Below are 19163 nucleotides of genomic sequence, written 5' to 3' on the forward strand. Positions count from 1 at the left end.
TATTTTGAATTCGGAAAATGCAAATTCATAATTTTTTTTTTTTATAAAATATTTAAAAATAAAAAGTATAAAAAATCATTACACTAACGTAAATTCAGCCGATAAATTCAGATCATCTTCATCATTAATTACATTGATATTAAATGTCTAATTTGTAGAAGTTATTGAGATTCGTTAGTCTACTGGGATTTACTTGGTCTACTGAGGTCTTTTGATAAAAGTCAAACTACTTACATACATAATGATAAAATAAAAGTATCATATAAGCACAAACATATTCTACTGAAAAGACCAACACGAGATTCGAAAAAAATATCCTTCATGTCAAACCTATTGCTAAATATTTAACTAAAATACCTATAAAAATAGGATCAATCTGTTGGTCTACTAAGACCGCGGTCTACTGGAAAGACCGAATGTCATGGAGGTATATAACAGTCTACTCGATCATGAGTTCAAAATGGACGACTCCCAGCTTCTCTTTTCTGTCGTATTTTATATTTCTGGCCCACGCGCGACATTCTATGTTAATGACTATACCGGCTGAAACAAACATACATTTTTTTTATTAAATTTTAATTGTAAAGCAAATTAATTTCTTATGTATTGAAATAAATTAAAATTATGATAATAATAATATTATGTTGTATCAAACTTCTGGTAGACTCTGCGGAGTGTTCCTATAAATATTTAAAAGAGAAATAATAAAACTAATGTTTTACTTAGCCTTAATGGTTTCAAAGATCAGATTAAACCTCAATGGTTTCAAAGATCAGATTTAATCTATACTAATATTATAAAACTGAAGAGTTTGTTTGTTTTTTTTAACGGGCTAATCTCGGGAACTACTGGTCCGATTTGAAAAATTATTTCGGTGTTAGGCTATATATCATCACGCTACGACCATCACGAGTGGAGCCACTCGGGTGAAGCCGCGCGGAGCAGCTAGTGTGGTATAAAACGTTATGAGTTTAAATCCCGCATCTTTTAACCCTTTTTTGCTTTAAATTAGATACTGTTAAATTAAAGATGTGATTTTTTTCAGATTTGTTACAAAAATAGTATAGGAATGATGATTGTGGACAATTTATATTATGTACTTAAATCATAATTTTAATATTTAAACACTTATGTTGTACTCACTCGCAGGGCTTTGTAGATGCACGGCTACCAAGGGACTCAGATACCCTTCAGCATTATTGTACGGGTAGAAATAACCCGGGAACCCTGGATATGGTAAATATGTGATCGGTCCGATGTTCTCCTGGTCTGTTGGGGTTTCACCTTGACACGACACCCATATCATGTTAGCCTAGAAGAAAATATTTTTAGTGGTATAGAATGGCAGTTGAAAAAATTTATTTTATGTGTTTGATCCTATGGGCAGTAGATTATTCTATTATTGTATAGTAAATCCATACTAATATTATAAATGCGAAAGTAACTCTCGTATGTCTGTCTGTTACTCAATCACGCCTAAACTACTGAACCAATTTGCATGTAATTTGGTATGGAGATATTTTGATACCCGAGAAAGGACATAGGCTACCTTTTATTGCGAAATATGTACCTCGGGAGAAGCAGGGGCGGACCACTAGTTATTTATAAATAATTATTACATGTAGTAGATTGGTAGCCATACTGATTATTTTTAACTAGGTAGTAATTCATATATTAATAAGTTTAACTTTAGGATTTTTGAAATTTCATCTAAACTATAGGATAGTTAAAAAATATAACATCAAAGATACCCATTTGTATGAATAAATGTTGAAACTTTGGTTATCAATTAAATCTATCAGTGTGTGCCGAGCACGTGTCAGAAGTGAAACTTCTTTGGCAAGATTCAAAGATACCAAAATCGTCGCCTTCCTCCATGACGTGCTTGAAAACTTTCACTTCAATAATATTATAATACTTACCGCATCTCTATTATATCCAGTGATATTTTTTATACTGCTCTGTAACTCTGGAGGCATACTCAGTGGTAAGTTGTTCGTATCGTTGTAGAATTCCGGTCGCCATCCGAATATTCTAGAAATTTATTATAATTTATACTAATACTGCGGGTAAAACCGCGGAGCACAGCTAGTAATTTATATAAAATCATGCTTATAAAAATTTCAGAGAAGTATTTCATTTAAATTCGAGTTGTTTTTTATGAGTTTACACCAATACTACTATTTCCCCATTAGATTTAATAGAAATAGAAGTTAATATTTCTGAATTTCTTCACCTTTCATAATATTAATTTACAACATTGTTGCTTTCAAAGAACTTCATACAATCTACTAATAAGAATTAAAAATCAAAATAATTCTCAAATCTCAATTCAAAAATCAGCTTGATTTTATAGTTTATACTATTTTAATAACACATTTAATTGTAATATGGGGGACGGCGCGTACGCAGTCCCCACTACCAAAAATAACGCGTCCGAGTTATCCACATTAGGGATAATCGCAGAGGTCAACCCCGCCGCAGTGCAATGGCGGGGCCTCGCTCTGGGGGAACCGCCTTCCTGATCACGGTGTCCCCTACGCCAGGTAAGTATGAGTTCACTACGGTTTCAGGGGTATTTACGTGTTTCGAAAAAAATTTCTATAGCGCGTTCTACAAAACCGCTTTGCACTCGTGGCGACATCTAGTTACAGCTTTTAAAAACAAACGTATAAGTTAACGTTGGTAAGGTTTTAGTTCCAGTACTGTTCTATAGAGAGCGCTTTATCAATGATTATGTTAGTATTGTTTACTTTTTATTGATATTTAACAAAATAAGAATTATTACAATTGAAGTATTTTGCACTATTAAACAATTTAAATTTTATCTTTGCTTACGTTAGCAATAAAGAGCTGACAATTTGTTGAAAGGAGCAAGTTCAAAAACTACTTAGGAGAAAAAATGTAAAAGTTCATAAAATGGATTAAGAATAACTAATATTAATTAATTGAACAAATAGCATTTTAAATCGACATACATAAAAAACATGGCGGATTTCGCGCCAACTTTCTTTACACTTTTTTTTTTAATTAAGGCACATACTTGTTTAGTTTCAAGAAGATACACGGCGACGACTTATGGTACGAGAAGTGGTTTTCTTCGGTGCACGGTTCAAAACCTCGTATGTCCACATCGCACACTTTGCCGGGAGGTGGGAGGTTACGGAAGTCGCAGTTGAATATGTTCTGACCGGCGCCCGCTGTTTGACCTTTCTTCTTGTACACTGAAAACGTTATATTATTGTATATAAAAAATGGTGAAAAGCTAATTGGTTCATTTAAGTCATGTATACGCTTTTAAAATTAGCGCGTTAAAATTCCTGTTGAGTTAATTATGGATGGAATCTATTATAATGACTATTTTTAAATAGTAAGTGATATTTTAAGGAAGCCTAGTTAATATTTTTTTTATCATAATCAGAATGTGTGTTAGTTACTTTGACAATTTTAGGTATCAATATTTATTGATAACCCTTCAAAATGGATCCATCTATTCAGGCAGGTCAGAGATTACTCACAGAATCATTATTGTACAGTTACAAAATTATGAATATGTTTAATACTTTTATTTTCACATTAAATATGGCCAGTCAATCTTATTTAATTGCACTGATAGTATAGTAGCAAGTGTTTAAGAGCTTATCTTTAACATTTGCCATTGAGATAATTATTTCTGACCTAGACGTAAGTAGATTACAAGTTAAGTCCCATTCATATAATGTTGCCAAGTTGGACTATTTTTAAATAAATAAATACCTATTAATGTTAGCTTAGCATATTGCATTATAAACATTGTAAGCCACTTAACTTTGAGTTGTGCATTTAAGTATTATAATTGAAATGGTTTCATCATATTACGTATTATATGAATAATAAAGAAACTAGTAAAAAAGTTACGTATTATGGCGAAAAATATATTTTTTAACTTTAGATTAGAAGTATCAAAGCACTGGGTTGCCAAATAAACATCAATAGTTACAATAATTTAATACTATACATTTAAGGCTTAGCACACGGCGTATTTTATAGGCGCAGGCTACGTGGTATAGGAGCTTCAAGCGAGATTTGAACGCAACCTTGTAACCTAGGCACATGGGGTTATCATTTCTCGAAAAGTGCGTTTGCTTCGCGTAAACGTGCTGTAGTCGCTCGCCTTTGCGTTTTGGTCAGACTCTCCAAGTCAGTCAGTTCAGTCAACATTGCTTACGTTACTAAAGCCATACTTCCTTTAAAACGAAAAAAAAACAAGCAAAGCGTCTAAGGCGCCGAAGACGCGCAATAATAATACGCGCGTCGTCTGCGCGTTAAAAATACGCCATGTGCTATGGGCCTAACATCGCTTCCTTATCACTTACCAGATAAAAAGTCAATGAGCTGATCCTCCCAAAACCTGTAGCTATCGTACCCTGTACCCTTATACCATATAAGGGTACTTCTTACATCTTCAGGCAATGGTCGGAAGCCGAGCCCAGGGCTTGTACCGATGAGTCCACCATCTTGTTGTAACCTCGGCACTCTTGGGTTGATGAATTGTTGTAAGAATGTCACCATGCATATGGAGAATAGACCTATGAGCGCTCCATAGAATATTACGTAGAAGAGGATGATCTTTCCTATAAGAGAGAGAAATAATAATTTTATTGTGTACTCTGACCTAAATCAATTATAAGCTTTGTGTTTCTCTACAGATAAACTATTTTTGAGACAATCATGAAAAGCCAATAAGAATTGGCTAAAAAGTAATAGTTCAGGATACATCGCCCATTTTTGCAAGTGACTACTATCAAGCTGATTTTCCGTTTGTAGCTTTATTTTGATGAGACACCGAATAATTTCGTGTACGAAACTCTCGATTGTGGTAGCTAACAGAGATAACAAGGATAAATTTTTTTGATTTGATGTTTCTCAAATATTTATTATGCAATTTGTAGGACAATATGTCTGTTGAATTATATAAACATTAACTAAGTGAAAACAAAAAAATCAGCTTGTTAATAATCATTTATGATGACCTCGTTATCGATACACTTTGGAAAGGGGGACTCTTTGAACAAACCATAGATTTTGTAGGACAAATATTTTTTCGAATAATTTAGGTAATTATCTTGAGATTGAACAAAAAAAAATTCATTCAGTTAGTAAAAAATATTTGAGAACCATCAAATCAAAAATTTTTATCCTCGTTATCTCTGTTAGCTACCACAATCGAGACTTTCGTACACGAAATTATTGGGCGTCTCATCAAAATAAAGCTACAAACGGAAAATTAGCTTGATAGTAGTCACTTGCAAAAATGGGCGATGTATCCTGAACTATAACACAAAAATATTATTGCCTGTCAAAAATAATATAAAACATTATTTTTAATCAAAGCCAATGCGTAATCCGTAATCTGTATTTTATAAATTAATAAGTCAATTTATGATACTGTTTTCAGTAAAATGCCTTGTTTTTTTATATAATACTAGCGGTCCGCCCCGGCTTCGCCCGTGGTACATATTAACGTTTTCTCTACATAAGAACCATCCTCGTACTTCAAGGAATATAATAAAAAAAGAATTATCGAAATCGGTTCAGCCGTTCTCGAGTTATGGAATTACAACGAAAAGTGGCATTGATTTTTATATATTAGATACAGTGGTGGTCATATAATTAAGAACGCTGATACAAAGGGAAGATTTTTACAGACTAAGATGCATAACTAATTTCATGTAATTATTTTTATTTTGCTCGATATAGAAATACTTTTCCAATTAATCACTGTATTCATTAATACACGTGATTAGCCTGAAAATTAATACACATACTTTTTACACTACTTCTAAACATAGTATTCCTATTTACTGGCTGGTCACGTAATTAAGAACGCTAAATAGTTTATACTTTTATTCAAATTTAAATAGTGAACACTCGACTCGATTTGTAGTTCTTAGGTTGACTGAAAACTCAATTGTTTTATTTTCCCTTAGAGAACAATTTTTATTCCAAAATATTATAACTTTTTTAATTTGAATAATATAATTATTTTCACAAAGCAAACAACTAATGACCTATTGAACCCCATAATTTGATGAGGCTAGTTTTTAGAACCTCACAAAATATAAACAGTATGTAAAACTAGCCTCATCAAATTATGGGGTTCAATAGGTCATTAGTTGTTTGCTTTGTGAAAATAATTATATTATTCAAATTAAAAAAGTTATAATATTTTGGAATAAACATTGTTCTCTAAGGGAAAATAAAACAATTGAGTTTTCAGTCAACCTAAGAACTTAATACATCTTTGTAAATAAATTTCTGGACTGTCTGCAGAACTTGGCACACATTTAGATCTCATTTCTTTTTTTGGCAAATTAAGTCAACGATTGAACTCGGCTCCAATTTTTACATTTATGTTTTTGGTGGGATATCATTACTTTTTGTACAGAAAATTACTCTGCAAATTTGATTTACTTTATAAATATAATACTTTTTATATACGATTTTTTTTTTCTTGCGGTTTCTCTATATGGTTTATTTAGTATTATTTTCTATAATATTTTCTTGTATGTTATGAATGTCAGCGCACATTGCCCCGTCATTATCTGCAATTTTTTAAACTCGTTTTCTGTTTAAAAGATTACATGATTTTCTAAACATCCAGCGTGAATTTGTACACACACTACTATCAAGATGCAAAGATCGTTGTAGAAGAATCGTCGCCTTACTCTATGACGTAACGGTATTGCCATGACGCGATCTTGAAATTTTACTCTAAACGCGCCTAAAGATGTTTCACTCATATTAATATTACGCAAATTAAATCATTTCGACCTTCGACGAAGCCTTCTTCCATTACACCTTTTATGGTAATTATTTTTGCATGCTTGTATTGGCTAAACATGTTTGTGCTTTATTAATATAATTGTATCACCATTGAATACCATGTTTAAAGCAAAATAAAGATTTTATTTATTTATTTATTTATTTATTTACACTGAAATTAAAACTAAACTAAACACTCATAAATAAAGAATAAATAAATGTGAATATGTAAAATTATATATTATTTTTAACTGTATGAGCAATAAAGGCAATATTTTTATTACAATTTTCTTTTATTTTACGTTTAATAACAGTTTTGAATAAAGAAATCATGCAATCGAAGTAATCCGCCCTAGCGATACTAGCGCGAGTGAGTGTGATGTCAGAGGCGCTTCGAATCTACAGATGTTTCGTCCTAAAATATGTAAACTTCAATAATCTATATCTCAGTCATTTATTGATTGATTTCAAAATTTTTTTCGGCCACTGATTAGTTTTGATCTATATTTTAAGACTAGTAAGGTGAATATACTATTTTCTTTTTTTTTAAACTTTTCCATTTTTCCATACAAACAAAATTTATGTCATTGAAAAAAAAATTAAATACAAATAAATTCAGTATTTTCTGATTTTTTCCTTTGTACACTCACTATTACCTAGTTGATTACAAAATTTGAACTTTCTAGGTCATCTGGAAGTGGGTTAGGTTTTGTATATGTCTATAAGTCAGTCAGTCTTAAAAATTGCGATTTTTGGATATTAATATCTACGCAACTGTTTAATCTGTATTTATGAAATTTAAGGTTCTTGTTTATCTTGAGGTCCTCTTGATATGTACCAAATTTGGTTTATATAACTTAAATAGTTTTCGAGTTATAAGGGGGTGAAAAGTGGCTCGAAATGGTTCGTGTAAATATACACACGGCTGCTGCTCGCCAGTTCTCTTCGCTTGAACTCGGCTTGACACGCTGCCGCGTGTCTAGATTACTTCTTATTAAAAAAATAAAAGTTGTGATAAATCTACTAGGGAAGTTATAATAATTCTTCGCGGGAAGAATTAGTCTTATAAAAATATAACTGATCATCTGCAATGTTCAAAAAGTATGGTTTTCCACGCCATAAGACATTTTGATACGTATTAAACAACTTCGGATGTCCCACGTATGCCAAGACAGAGAAAAACAACTCCTCGAGATGACCTAAACATCGTCCGTATAGCGAAACAAAATCCTGTTAAAGGGTCCAATGAGCTGAGAAAAGAATATTTCGGGGAAAATAACCCTTCAGCAATCTCAGCACGCACTATTCGAAGACGTTTGGTAGAAGAAAAATTGCATGGACGGATAGCAAGAAAAGTACCCATGTTGAAACTTTGTCACAGGCAAGCCCGGCTTAGATTTGCAAGAAAATATGAACACTGGACTGTGCGAAATTGGAAAAATGTACTTTTGTCTGACGAAACGAAAATAAACAAAGTATGTTCCGACGGAAAACGTTATCTTCGACGTCCTCCGAATACAGAATTCGACCCTAAGTACACGAAAGTTACATTAAAGCAAGGTGGTGGAAATGTGAAAATTTGGGGGTGCTTTTCTTGACATGGTGTTGGACCTGTAAAGTTGATAGAAGGTAACATGGATCAATTCCAATATAAAAATATACTGGAAGAAACAATGCTACCTTAGGCTGAAGAAGTTCTACCGGTGATTTGGACATTCCAGCATGACAATGACCCAGCACACTGCACACACTGTAAAGGAATTTCTAACAGCGCCGTCAGTTTCTGTTTTGGACTGGCCAGCTAACAGCTCTGACCTAAACCCAATAGAGAATCTGTGGTTCGAAGTAAAGAAAAAGGTTTCAAATACACAGAGTCGAACTTTAATGGAGCTCTACGACGTTTTTTTAGAAGAATGGAACTCTATTTCTGTAGCAAAAAATAAATAGAGTCAATGCCTCGCCGGTGTAAAGCAGTAATAAAAAGCCGTGGACATGCTATTAAATATTATTTTTAGTTAAAAATGTATTAACTTGCTTTATAAATATTGCGCGCAACATATTATTGTAAATTTTTAAATGAAAGTGTCATACAAAACAATTCCCGAGCAGATAAATTAATCGTTCTTAATTATTTGTCCAGCTTCACTGTTATTTGAATGTGTTGCTTTGGTAAAATAAATTATTTTTGAAAAAAAATTGTTGGCGATATGTGGCTATTTTATGACATAACTAGTTGCTTCTCAGAAGGTGTACATCTCTGTGTATGACATTATTTAAATAAAAATTTCTAGTACTTCAAATCGTTCTTAATTATATGACCACAACTATATAACTAGCGGTCCGCCCCGGCTTCGCCCGGGGTACATATTTCGCAATAAATGGTTTAAGCGGGAAAGGGTAACAGACAGACAGAGTTACTTTCGCATTTATAATATTAGTCATTTTCAGTAAACTGCTTTGTTTTTACTACTCTAATAAAAGGGCATGAGAAATTCTAAATTTAGCTTCCGACGTGCCTTCAAAAAATATCTCTTGTCACTTCAGAGTTCCCTTCCCTCTTAAGCAGCATTTGTATCTATTATTGCTTCCCCCTTTATTATGATTATTTCTCACGTAGCTTTCATTTATTTACGTTACCTTTTGTTCTTACTAATGTTTATTTACTATCTATCCTGTTCTTATTCATGTAATTTCATATATATTATGTATATAAATATCTATCCTGTTCTTATTCATGTAATTTCATATATAATATGTATATTAATTAGTTTACTTTGTTTTTAATTGTTTCTTCTTATTACCTTCTATCTATCTGCCTTCTGGGTCCTGGCAGAATCAACAGCGTCATGAGTCAAATGACTCATGACATATGCTGAGCCTGGACCATTTTACAGCCATAGCACATAATTGCAACTATTTATTGTTTTTTATTTTATTTTATTTTTTGTTTAAGTTAATTAATTGCATCCTAGTTTATTTGTCTTTTTTATTTCTTATTTTTTTGTTTATTTGTAATGTTCTGTGTTTTGTCAGTTGTTGTGTGTGTTATTGTGTGTTATGTTTGTAAATAAATGTGTGTCTATGTCTATGTGTCTAAATTTAAAAGCATGGTTTGGCTGGACAGTTTTAACAATCAAACTCTGTTCAAATAAATTATTGAACATCACACAAAATTAGTACAAAAAGGTAGGACAGGACAACCATAACATAGTCCCGGAAGAATTCTAACCAATACCCGCGGCCCCATCATTAAAGCGGCTCGACGAAATTTATAAAAATAAAACGAGAAATATCCAAAAATGTTACATTAAACGCTCCCATACATTTTATTTCCCATACATTTTGTACTCATAGCAGATTTTCGAAGTGATGTCCTCATTATGCAATACAATGAGGAGCTCTATTTACAGTTTCTAAATGAACTTCCCTTCAAATTTGCGAAGTAATTAAAGCAGAAAACCAAAAAAAGAAAGAAAAAGCTAAAATCTTTCATATTAAATGTACTAGGTTGATCCAAAAGTAATGATAATTGGTTATTTCCTGTGCACATATAAATATAAAATAAATGTTTTTTGCTTGCTCATGTATTCACTAAGTAATCACAAAAAAATCATATCAACAGGCCACGTTTCCAATTATTTACATTAATTTGAATGTGAACCGTGCGTGCCAGAATGTTTCCCGACGAAAAGAAGAAACAACGATTCGACATGTAGAGGGTAAATTTCTAAATTTTTAATGATATCAGGATAATTTTTTGTCACGTTTTGTAATCATGGACGTTACCCGAGTTCACCATGTTTATGCTGAAACCAAAAAACAATCAATGTCCTGGATGCGAGCTTCCAAAGTGACGATGAAGAAATTCAAAGTGAAAATCAGTAGGTTAGATTAAAGCGGTAGTTTTTTGGGACGCTGAAGGAATAATTATGGTGGAATATTTTAAAAAGGTAGCCACTTTATTGGGCTCTCACTAAAAGACCAAATTAAAAGATTGCGGTAGGTTAGTAAGGAAAAGAGACATGGCAAACTGCGGACCTGAACGCTGTTTCACCAAGACAACGCACCAGATCACAAAGCGTCAGTTGCGATGGCTGCCATTCAAAAATCGGCATTCCAAATGCTTGAACACCTACCCTATTTTTTAGATCTAGCTCCTATTTACTTTTATCTCTTTCCTCGGCACAAGAAACACTTTCTTAGCAATAAATTATTTTAAGATGACAGCGAAGTGATGGCCGCGTGGAGGGGTTTTTGTGGATGAAGTCAAAGTTTTTTTTTTTTTTAAGTTTAGGAAAAAAAATATTGAAGTATATTTTCTAGTTAGAAGAATATCTAGAGAACTACATAATTATTATAACTGTAATGACCTTGTTTAATATTGATTATCATTACTTTTGGATCAACCCATGTACATGGGATATTCGTATCTCATACTAAATGTATGGGAGGGTTTCAAGTTAATTTTTAAGATATTTCTCGTTTTATTTTTAAAAATTTATTATGGCCATTTTACTCATTAGGTACTTTCGATATCAGTTTAAAGTTTTTTGATATCTGTAATAGTTACGGAATAATCGCCTGTGCACACTTAACGATTACACCCTGTATACGTCATATAGATTTTTATGCCAAGGACAATATATTTTAAAGATTAATGCTTAAGCCTGTTTGACACCTGACTGTAAGAGGTTTCAGATTACAGTCTAACCCTCATATTTGTTCATCACGCAATTTAACCGCTGCAAAATAAAACAGCTTTAGGGCTTCTGGGGATTCCGTAACATGTATACAATTATACTGTTTTGATTAAAGATCTGATATTGATTTAAAGTACTTAGTGTAGAAAGAAAATATTTAAAGATGACTATAACTGTAGGTTTTAGGGAACATTTAAAATAAATAGGACTTTAGTGTGAAAAATTAAAATTATTCAGGTATAAAGCTTCTTAACTAGCTTGAATAGTGCAGCAACTGAAATGATATTTTTAACTGGCTTCAAAAAAAGAAGGAGGTTAGTCCTCTTTTTTTCAAATATTAATGTGGTTAAATTTCTTAGACACTTAGTGTACTGGTAATTTCGCATGCATCTAAAAATTTATATAAAAAGTAGTTACCTAGTTGTTTATAAAAAATATAAATAATACTAATTAAAAATACCTGTATCATAGAACTAAGCATGATTATATTGTGTAGATTTTAAAAAAAACATGTAACATGTAACAAATCAGATTTTTATATGTCGACATTAATTAGATAAAAACCATTAAGTTATTTTTATTTAATTGCCCATTGCATAGAAATAAACTGTTATTGTAAATATTAGGTATACAATTTATGAATTAAAAGGTGTGAAAAAATGATAATAAATGAACTAACTAATCAAGTTACATTATTTTCTGTCTTTTGCACAAAACTTTCTCCAAATTATAATGAAGAAAAGCCACAGTTCCGAACATAAAGGCGCCACGCCCATTAACAATTTAAAAAAAGAACTCTGTGCGTTTGAATAGAACACGCACCGAGTTCTTTTTCTGATAGTGCAAATAGAACCTAGAAACTTAAACAAAGTAAAAATAAAGTTACGAACCCCAACTTTCAGGAGTCCTGCCCATAATTGTTCCAGTTTCATCATTGTAAACGAAATCTGAAAACTTTTGTCGTCCTGTTTTTCTTAATGGTTTCATTTCTATTTCGAACTCTTCTAACTTGGGATTTCGCATCATTTTGTTTATCAAAAAATGTTTACTTCACTTTGAATTACAATACGTACATTCATGAAATAAAATAACCAACAATCAACAACAACGGACGCCGCTCTTCATTCTTCAATTCAAACAGCCAAGTGCCATATTGCCAACTTTGCCAAGCCAAACTGTCAATGTCAATTTCAAAATCATATCACGAATAAGATACGATAAGCACGTCTGTACCTACCGCGACCGTCAAGGACATCAATAAAAACGTCACATCTTGTATTAGCCGCTTGCGATTGGGCCATGCTTGTACTCCCGTCCATTTAGCAAAAATTAGGGTAAGGGATAACTCTCTCTGTGAGTGCGGAATAGACGAGGGAAATTTAGAACACATTTTCTTCAACTGTCCTAAAAACTCCTCTTTATACGACATCCTTCCCCCTACTATCCCCCGTCCTACCAACATGAATATTCTCCTTTCACTGACCTTTAGTCCTTTTGTGTATGTCTTATCCAAATTTATTAAAAATAATAATATTAAACTATAATTTTTCTTTCCCTTTTTTCTCTTGATTACATAATTAGTCCTATCTAGTGTTTGTCTATATTTACTAATACATATATTAACTTGGTGTTGGATAATTTATATATTGTGTTGTTTTTTATGTTTGTTGTAGATATCATCTGCGCTTGATTTGAAACTGTTGGATCTAATTTGAACTTTTTGGACGTGAACAAACCCATTCACTACAGGACATTGGCAAAATTTTATTGTGGCAACGCAGTACTGCCATAAACTAAAATATTGAATTATTGAATTACCGCGACCGTCCCTACTGTGGTCCCTACACTGTCCATTCAGAATAACGAATCATGGGCCATTCCGTTCATCTTCGAATTTTCGATTTTATGAAAAAAGACTAGTTCGATTTTAGGATTAAATTAAACTCATATTTATAATGGCAGAGCAGAGATACAAGTATCACAGTGGTTTATTACTATGAAGTATGAATCAGCACAAAAGAATCTGCAACTTAAACAAAATAATTCAAAGAATAATGAAAGCAATGCACAGTGAAATCACAGAGTAACTAATATACTACGACCAGCGTAACTGTATCTATTATTTAATATTAAAGCACTTGTATTCCATATTATGAGTAATAAATATTAAGCTGCCTTATCCGGTTTGGCCCAGGATAGAGTTTGGCTAACGAAAGATGAGACTGGGTTTTTATTTCGAAAATTTATATGGTAAGTGTTGCCATATAAATTTTCGAAATAAAAACCCAGTCTCATCTTTCGTTGTTCGTCTCATTCATCTCAATTACGTAATTGTCATTAAAACCTGAGTTGTTGATGTGTCAAAGTGAAAATGATTTCCGCGATTTTAGTGATTTCTAATTGAAAACGAGACGAAAACATTGAAATGCGACTTAAAAAAGGTTCTTTTTATTATGATTAGTAAATTTGAAAAGAAACAAGTTGAAAGAGATGTAGTTTTCAAAGAAAAATAAGAGTGTTTACGTGAAATATCTCAATGCATTGTTAAGTGTGACTTTGATATTTTGATACTATTCATTTTGATTGCATTGTTTAATATTTATTATTTTGCAGGTAACATGGATGATACCAATAGTCCAGTTATAATCTATTCAAGCAACAATAAAAAAAATTGAATGATCTGTTTCGTTCAAAATGTTTAAAGACACAAAATCAGTATCTTGACGAGATTTCTTCTATGACCGGACCATGTTATTCGTGTTGAAGATAGTATAAAAAACGAAATGTAATAACTGCAGAAATGGAAGGGTTCATAATAAGAGTCAGAGATAGTGATAGTGATTCTTACTATTCACTCGCGGTTGAATTTTTACATTTGATATGATTATATTGATTAAACAAACTTTAATTGTATTTTTATTGTGTTTTTTCTTGCTTTCATTCGGTGTTCTTTTTTGTCTATCTGTATCACTTAACTGTTCTAAGTATATTACATATAACAATATTATAAAGATGAAAAGTTTGTTGTTTTTTTTTTTGTTCGTAAGAGAAAATAATAAATAAAAGTATTAAAACTATATTTCCAACTATAACCTAAGTTGCCATATGTTGATTTTTTGAATTTGCCGCCTTTTTCCAGTCTCATCTTTCGATAGCCAGACTATACATAAAAATAACCTTATGTACCAGTCACAGTACCAGTACATAATATACTAAATCTCAAAGTCTACTGATGTGTTGTATATAAGTACCCGGCCGGTCGGTAAAATAATAAAGATTTTTCTTGTGATTTTTCTCCATACAAAAAAAATTACGCCTAGGGCCTAGGTAAAAATTGTTGATTTTTTGGGATTTTTACCATTAGAAAAAGTTGATAGTTGGTCAAGGGTGATCAATTATCTGTCTTGAAAAAAAAAAGCGGGATAGACCGACATTCTAAGCCGATATTGAATCCTGATTCCTGTGTCCATGAAACTTGAATTTTGGACCACTGTGCGACGCCGACGATGACGGCCATAAATGACGGCTTTGTCCACAAAGGGCAGAGGGCTCATATACTTATTGTATAGTGAATTGTAGTCAAAATTTTCTCGTTTTTCCGCTCGTAGATTGAAACGTAAATGACCAAGCTGTCAATGTCATTTTTAATTTTGTCATTGTTCAAGAAGTCACCGTCATAATGTCATAACTCATAATAATCACCATAAATGAATAAGATCTAATTTAGTTTAATAACATTATCCATTGTTTATATTTCTGATTTACTGAATTAAAATAATATAAGAGTCGATTACCAGAGTAAACATTGTCTAAGAATTGCAATAATCAGATTGTAAGATGTCATTCCATAAAATTATCCTCACTGTTGGATTTATATCCTTGTTCCACTCAGCATTTTCAGCAGCCCAGCGTAAGTTATTCAATAGCATCTTTGCAAAAGTAGATACATATTTATTTTGCATTTTGAGTCAAAAAAAATATACAATTGTTTCAGATCGATCGTATCTACGAATAACCTCGCAAGAGTTTACAACGCTACCTTTAGATGTAAGTGTCTGCTAAGTGCTACGTATTACCACAGTTTTGCCAAAACTTATGTTTTGTCATAAAAGGTCCAGAGGGTTTGAGATTTGAGAGTCAGAAAAAATGAACATGCATGAACTGTCTAGTGTCTACTGGCTTTGAAAATGATCATATTGTCAATCATATTATACAGTAAGGAAATCGTGCTGGCAGTGAACATATTCATATAAAGATAGCCTAGACCAATCATTTGTTAACTTCTTGTCCCTCTTTTGAGTATTCAAGAGTCATAAAAAAGTCTTATGTGACAAATTTGATAGTATTTGTAGATTAAACTACAAAAGGTTGTTTGAATTTTTGGCTTGATAACAAAATCAACACAATACTTATTATTTCAGATTGTCATCCAAGCAGTTGGTAGTCTATTTGCAGTAATGTGGGGAGTTTTACATGTAGCTGGCAACCTCAGAGAAATCCAAGCTGCGGCAGAAATGAACAACACTACATGGGAGACACAGAAGAATATACCATCGTTTTATATATTTAATCATAGAGAGAAAGCGCTAACCAGTAATTATGTGCCAAGCTCTGGTAAAGGGGATTTGGAGAATTTAGAATAATTAAATACAGTTTTAGAGGAAATAAGTATTCTTTTATTGGGTGGATGTAACTTGTTTTTATGGGCTACATTTTTCTATTGTAAGCCAGTTATTGATATAGATGCCATTTCAAATGTAACTTGCTTATAATATTACCGTTTGTTTTTAAAACAATACATCATAGTTTTAAAGTGAAGAAAGTAGTTCAAACACATTGTGAAACATATCTTGCTTTCTATACAAGATTTAATAATAGCAGTAAATAGGCAAGTTCATAATCAAATTAATATAAGTTAATATTTTTTTAGGGGAGAGCATAAGTGTGAGGGTTCAGTAAATATTTAATATTATTATTTTATAATTAATATACCTAAGTTATTATTTATGTTGTTTAGTTATTATTATTTCGTTTAAATATAAGGATTATTTAAAACCAATTTCTTATCTCAATTTTCATGTGTCTTCCCTTCTTGATATTAATAATACTATGACAACTATGATAGTTGCATAATAAATTACAAAATTTAATAATAAAACACCCAAGTGGTCTTATATATTTATTAAAATAAAGATATAACATATAGCCCTATGCTACACAAGATAAACAATTTTCAAAAAACATATATGGTATTTACATACAAAAGTTAACTCTACAGCTTATATAATATAAACCATACAATAAACATATTCATTGTAGTTATCAAAACCGCATGTAGCAAGGGCTATACCCATACCATTGAAAATGTCAATAAACTTATAACTAGGTATATCACTATCTTCCGCCACGGCCGCCTCCGAAACCTCCCCGACCTCGTCCACCTCGGTTAAAACCTCCACCGCCTCCTCTATTGAAGCCTCCTCCACCACCGCCTCTTCCAAAGCCGCCGCCACCACCGCCTCTGCCGAAGCCACCGCCGCCGCCGCGATTGAAACCGCCGCCACGACCCCCACGACCGAACCCGCCGCCGCCGCCTCCACGACCGCCTCTACCGCCCCTGCCACCACCACCGCGCTTTGCACCAGGTGGCTGAGGCAAGAACCTCTTGAGTGGCAACAATTTCGCCGGATCTATAAAGAACTGCTGTCCCTCCTTGAAACTCTTCGCTTTGATGTTCTCTCCGAGTTTTACAGACACGTAGTAGTCGCGTAAATTGCCGAATATCTCGTCGATTTTGCCTATCTGTTCCTTGTTTTCTAAGAAGATAGGCGCGTTAAAGTAAGGCACATCTTCAATGTCGACTTTACAAACGAGATCGTCTTGCACGGTCCAGCCGTAGTGGCCTAGAGGTATGACTGATTCAGGTGGTCCCGCGTCTTGGTGTCTGAAGCCGCCTCCGCCACCGCCGCCGCGGCCGCGAAATCCGCCACCTCCTCGCCCACCACCACCACGGCCTCCAAATCCTCTTCCGCCGCCGCCGCCGCCACGACCACGAAACGACATTTTCTATTTATAATATAAAAATATTGTGATTTGTGGTATAACCTCACTCCGCGTTGTATTTACCACACGCTTTCTTGACAGGTTGTATAGTTTGACTTTTGACAGTTGACACATTGCCATCCATTGGTCATACTCATGCAATGAATAAGTAATCACATGGAAGTGACATACCTACAAAAAAAGTGTGGCCGGCGCCATATTGAATGGAACAAAACATGGCGGTGTTTAGTGCCGAGAATATATCGATAAACATTAATATGTTTATCGATATAAAAATAATCTATAATATAAAAATGAATCGCAAATTGTGTTGGTAAGCGCATAACTCGAGAACAACTGAACCGATTTCGTTAATTCTTTTTTTATTACATTTCTTGAAGTACGAGGATGGTTCTTATGGAGAGAAAACGTAAAAATGTACCACGGGCGAAGCCGGGGCAGACCGCTAGTATTTATATATACATATTTTTTGAAGTTATACTTCTTTTGGCGCGATGGAGAAAAATAATGAGAATGAAGTATGACGATGAGTGCTCGTGACGGTAACACCTAAACAGGGTTACTTGTAAAACACCAGCAACCTCGCAGGACAAGATAGCTAGCCCTGTATAATTTAATAAATCCAGTTCAATTTTGACTTGGATATAAGGATAACGGTAGACTTACAATTTGGCATTTAAGTTATCTGCTAAATTGACCAACTGGTTTATTGGATATTTTGTTTTGTTTGACTGGTGTTTTTGAAATCAGATATTATTGGAATGTAGTATTAACGGAAGCATGCCAGTAAAGAGCAAATGTGGTACAGGAATGCGGTATAAAATCTGTTGTATGCATTTTGCTGCTATGGTATTACAGCCATGCGGGATGGCGCATGCTCCGGAAAAACAGAATAATTTAGTATTCGATTGTTTTATTAAATTACTAGCGGTCCCGGTGAACTTCGTACCACCCAGTCATTGAATGTGCTGTTTGTTACCTTTTAGCTGAACTAATTTCAGTTTTGAGGAATGTAATATAATGATACAAAATAAATACTAATATAGGTATATAATAGTTTTTTATTACGATGAACAACACAATATACAGTAGGTAATAGAAAAAAAAAAAAAAAATAATTACTTAATAACAGAGAAAATTATAGAACTAAACTATTTCGTGCATCCTGTGATGCACTCGGATTCACTCTGTTCATTTTTGAGTTCGGGATTTGAGGCTCAACCGGTACCTGGAAATGAAATGTCACAGTTTACATTAACTAACATTGTTCACTTTACATTTTAACTAACATGCAATACATTTTAATTAAAAGGGCAATGCTGTCGCGACGGTTTGAAATTAATATTAACATTAGGGCTTGCAATAGCGGAATTTAAATTTATATTTTTGGTTTTATTTTATGGCATTCAAATGCTTTATAAATATAAATTTATAAAGAATAGAAAAATAAATTAAAACACCCCATGTATTTAAAGTAAATTTCACTTTCCCTCAGTCAATAACATTTCAACAACCAAATATCACCCAAGTTTGTACTCAAAAAATCATATAATACCATCTCAGTTTGTTCACAGGCCCTCTTCAAAATAGGAGAAA

General features: G+C 33.0%; 3 protein-coding genes, 1 long non-coding RNA gene and 1 other non-coding gene across 5 annotated transcripts; 2 read left to right on the forward strand and 3 right to left on the reverse strand.

Annotated features, from left to right (window-relative positions):
- Window positions 1-5: 5 nt before the first annotated feature.
- Window positions 6-12628, reverse strand: LOC123706081 (sodium/potassium-transporting ATPase subunit beta-2-like). Its single transcript, XM_045655221.1, has 6 exons — window positions 12395-12628; window positions 4356-4613; window positions 3044-3224; window positions 1923-2034; window positions 1144-1312; window positions 6-543 (listed from the first exon to the last, which is right to left on the reverse strand). The coding sequence occupies exons 1-6, from the start codon at window positions 12528-12530 to the stop codon at window positions 440-442; spliced, it is 960 nt and encodes a 319-aa protein (XP_045511177.1). The 5' UTR covers window positions 12531-12628; the 3' UTR covers window positions 6-439.
- On the reverse strand, window positions 2393-2554 carry LOC123690774. Its single transcript, XR_006751336.1, has one exon. It is a non-coding gene; the product is annotated as a U1 spliceosomal RNA (small nuclear RNA).
- A 1210-nt stretch (window positions 12629-13838) lies between the features above and the next one.
- LOC123706170 lies at window positions 13839-14417 on the forward strand. Its single transcript, XR_006753375.1, has 2 exons — window positions 13839-13945; window positions 14118-14417. It is a non-coding gene; the product is annotated as an uncharacterized LOC123706170 (long non-coding RNA).
- Window positions 14418-15213: 796 nt separating this feature from the next.
- Window positions 15214-16563, forward strand: LOC123706340 (ER membrane protein complex subunit 5). The gene is made up of 3 exons (XM_045655551.1): window positions 15214-15414; window positions 15499-15551; window positions 15926-16563. The coding sequence occupies exons 1-3, from the start codon at window positions 15342-15344 to the stop codon at window positions 16145-16147; spliced, it is 348 nt and encodes a 115-aa protein (XP_045511507.1). The 5' UTR covers window positions 15214-15341; the 3' UTR covers window positions 16148-16563.
- A 107-nt stretch (window positions 16564-16670) lies between these two features.
- Window positions 16671-17642, reverse strand: LOC123706339 (H/ACA ribonucleoprotein complex subunit 1). The gene has a single exon (XM_045655550.1). The coding sequence runs from the start codon at window positions 17565-17567 to the stop codon at window positions 16899-16901; it is 669 nt and encodes a 222-aa protein (XP_045511506.1). The 5' UTR covers window positions 17568-17642; the 3' UTR covers window positions 16671-16898.
- Between the last annotated feature and the right edge of the window lie 1521 nt (window positions 17643-19163).

The sequence above is a fragment of the Colias croceus genome, chromosome 3 (assembly GCF_905220415.1).
Source record: "Colias croceus chromosome 3, ilColCroc2.1".
Lineage (NCBI taxonomy): Eukaryota > Metazoa > Arthropoda > Insecta > Lepidoptera > Pieridae > Colias > Colias croceus.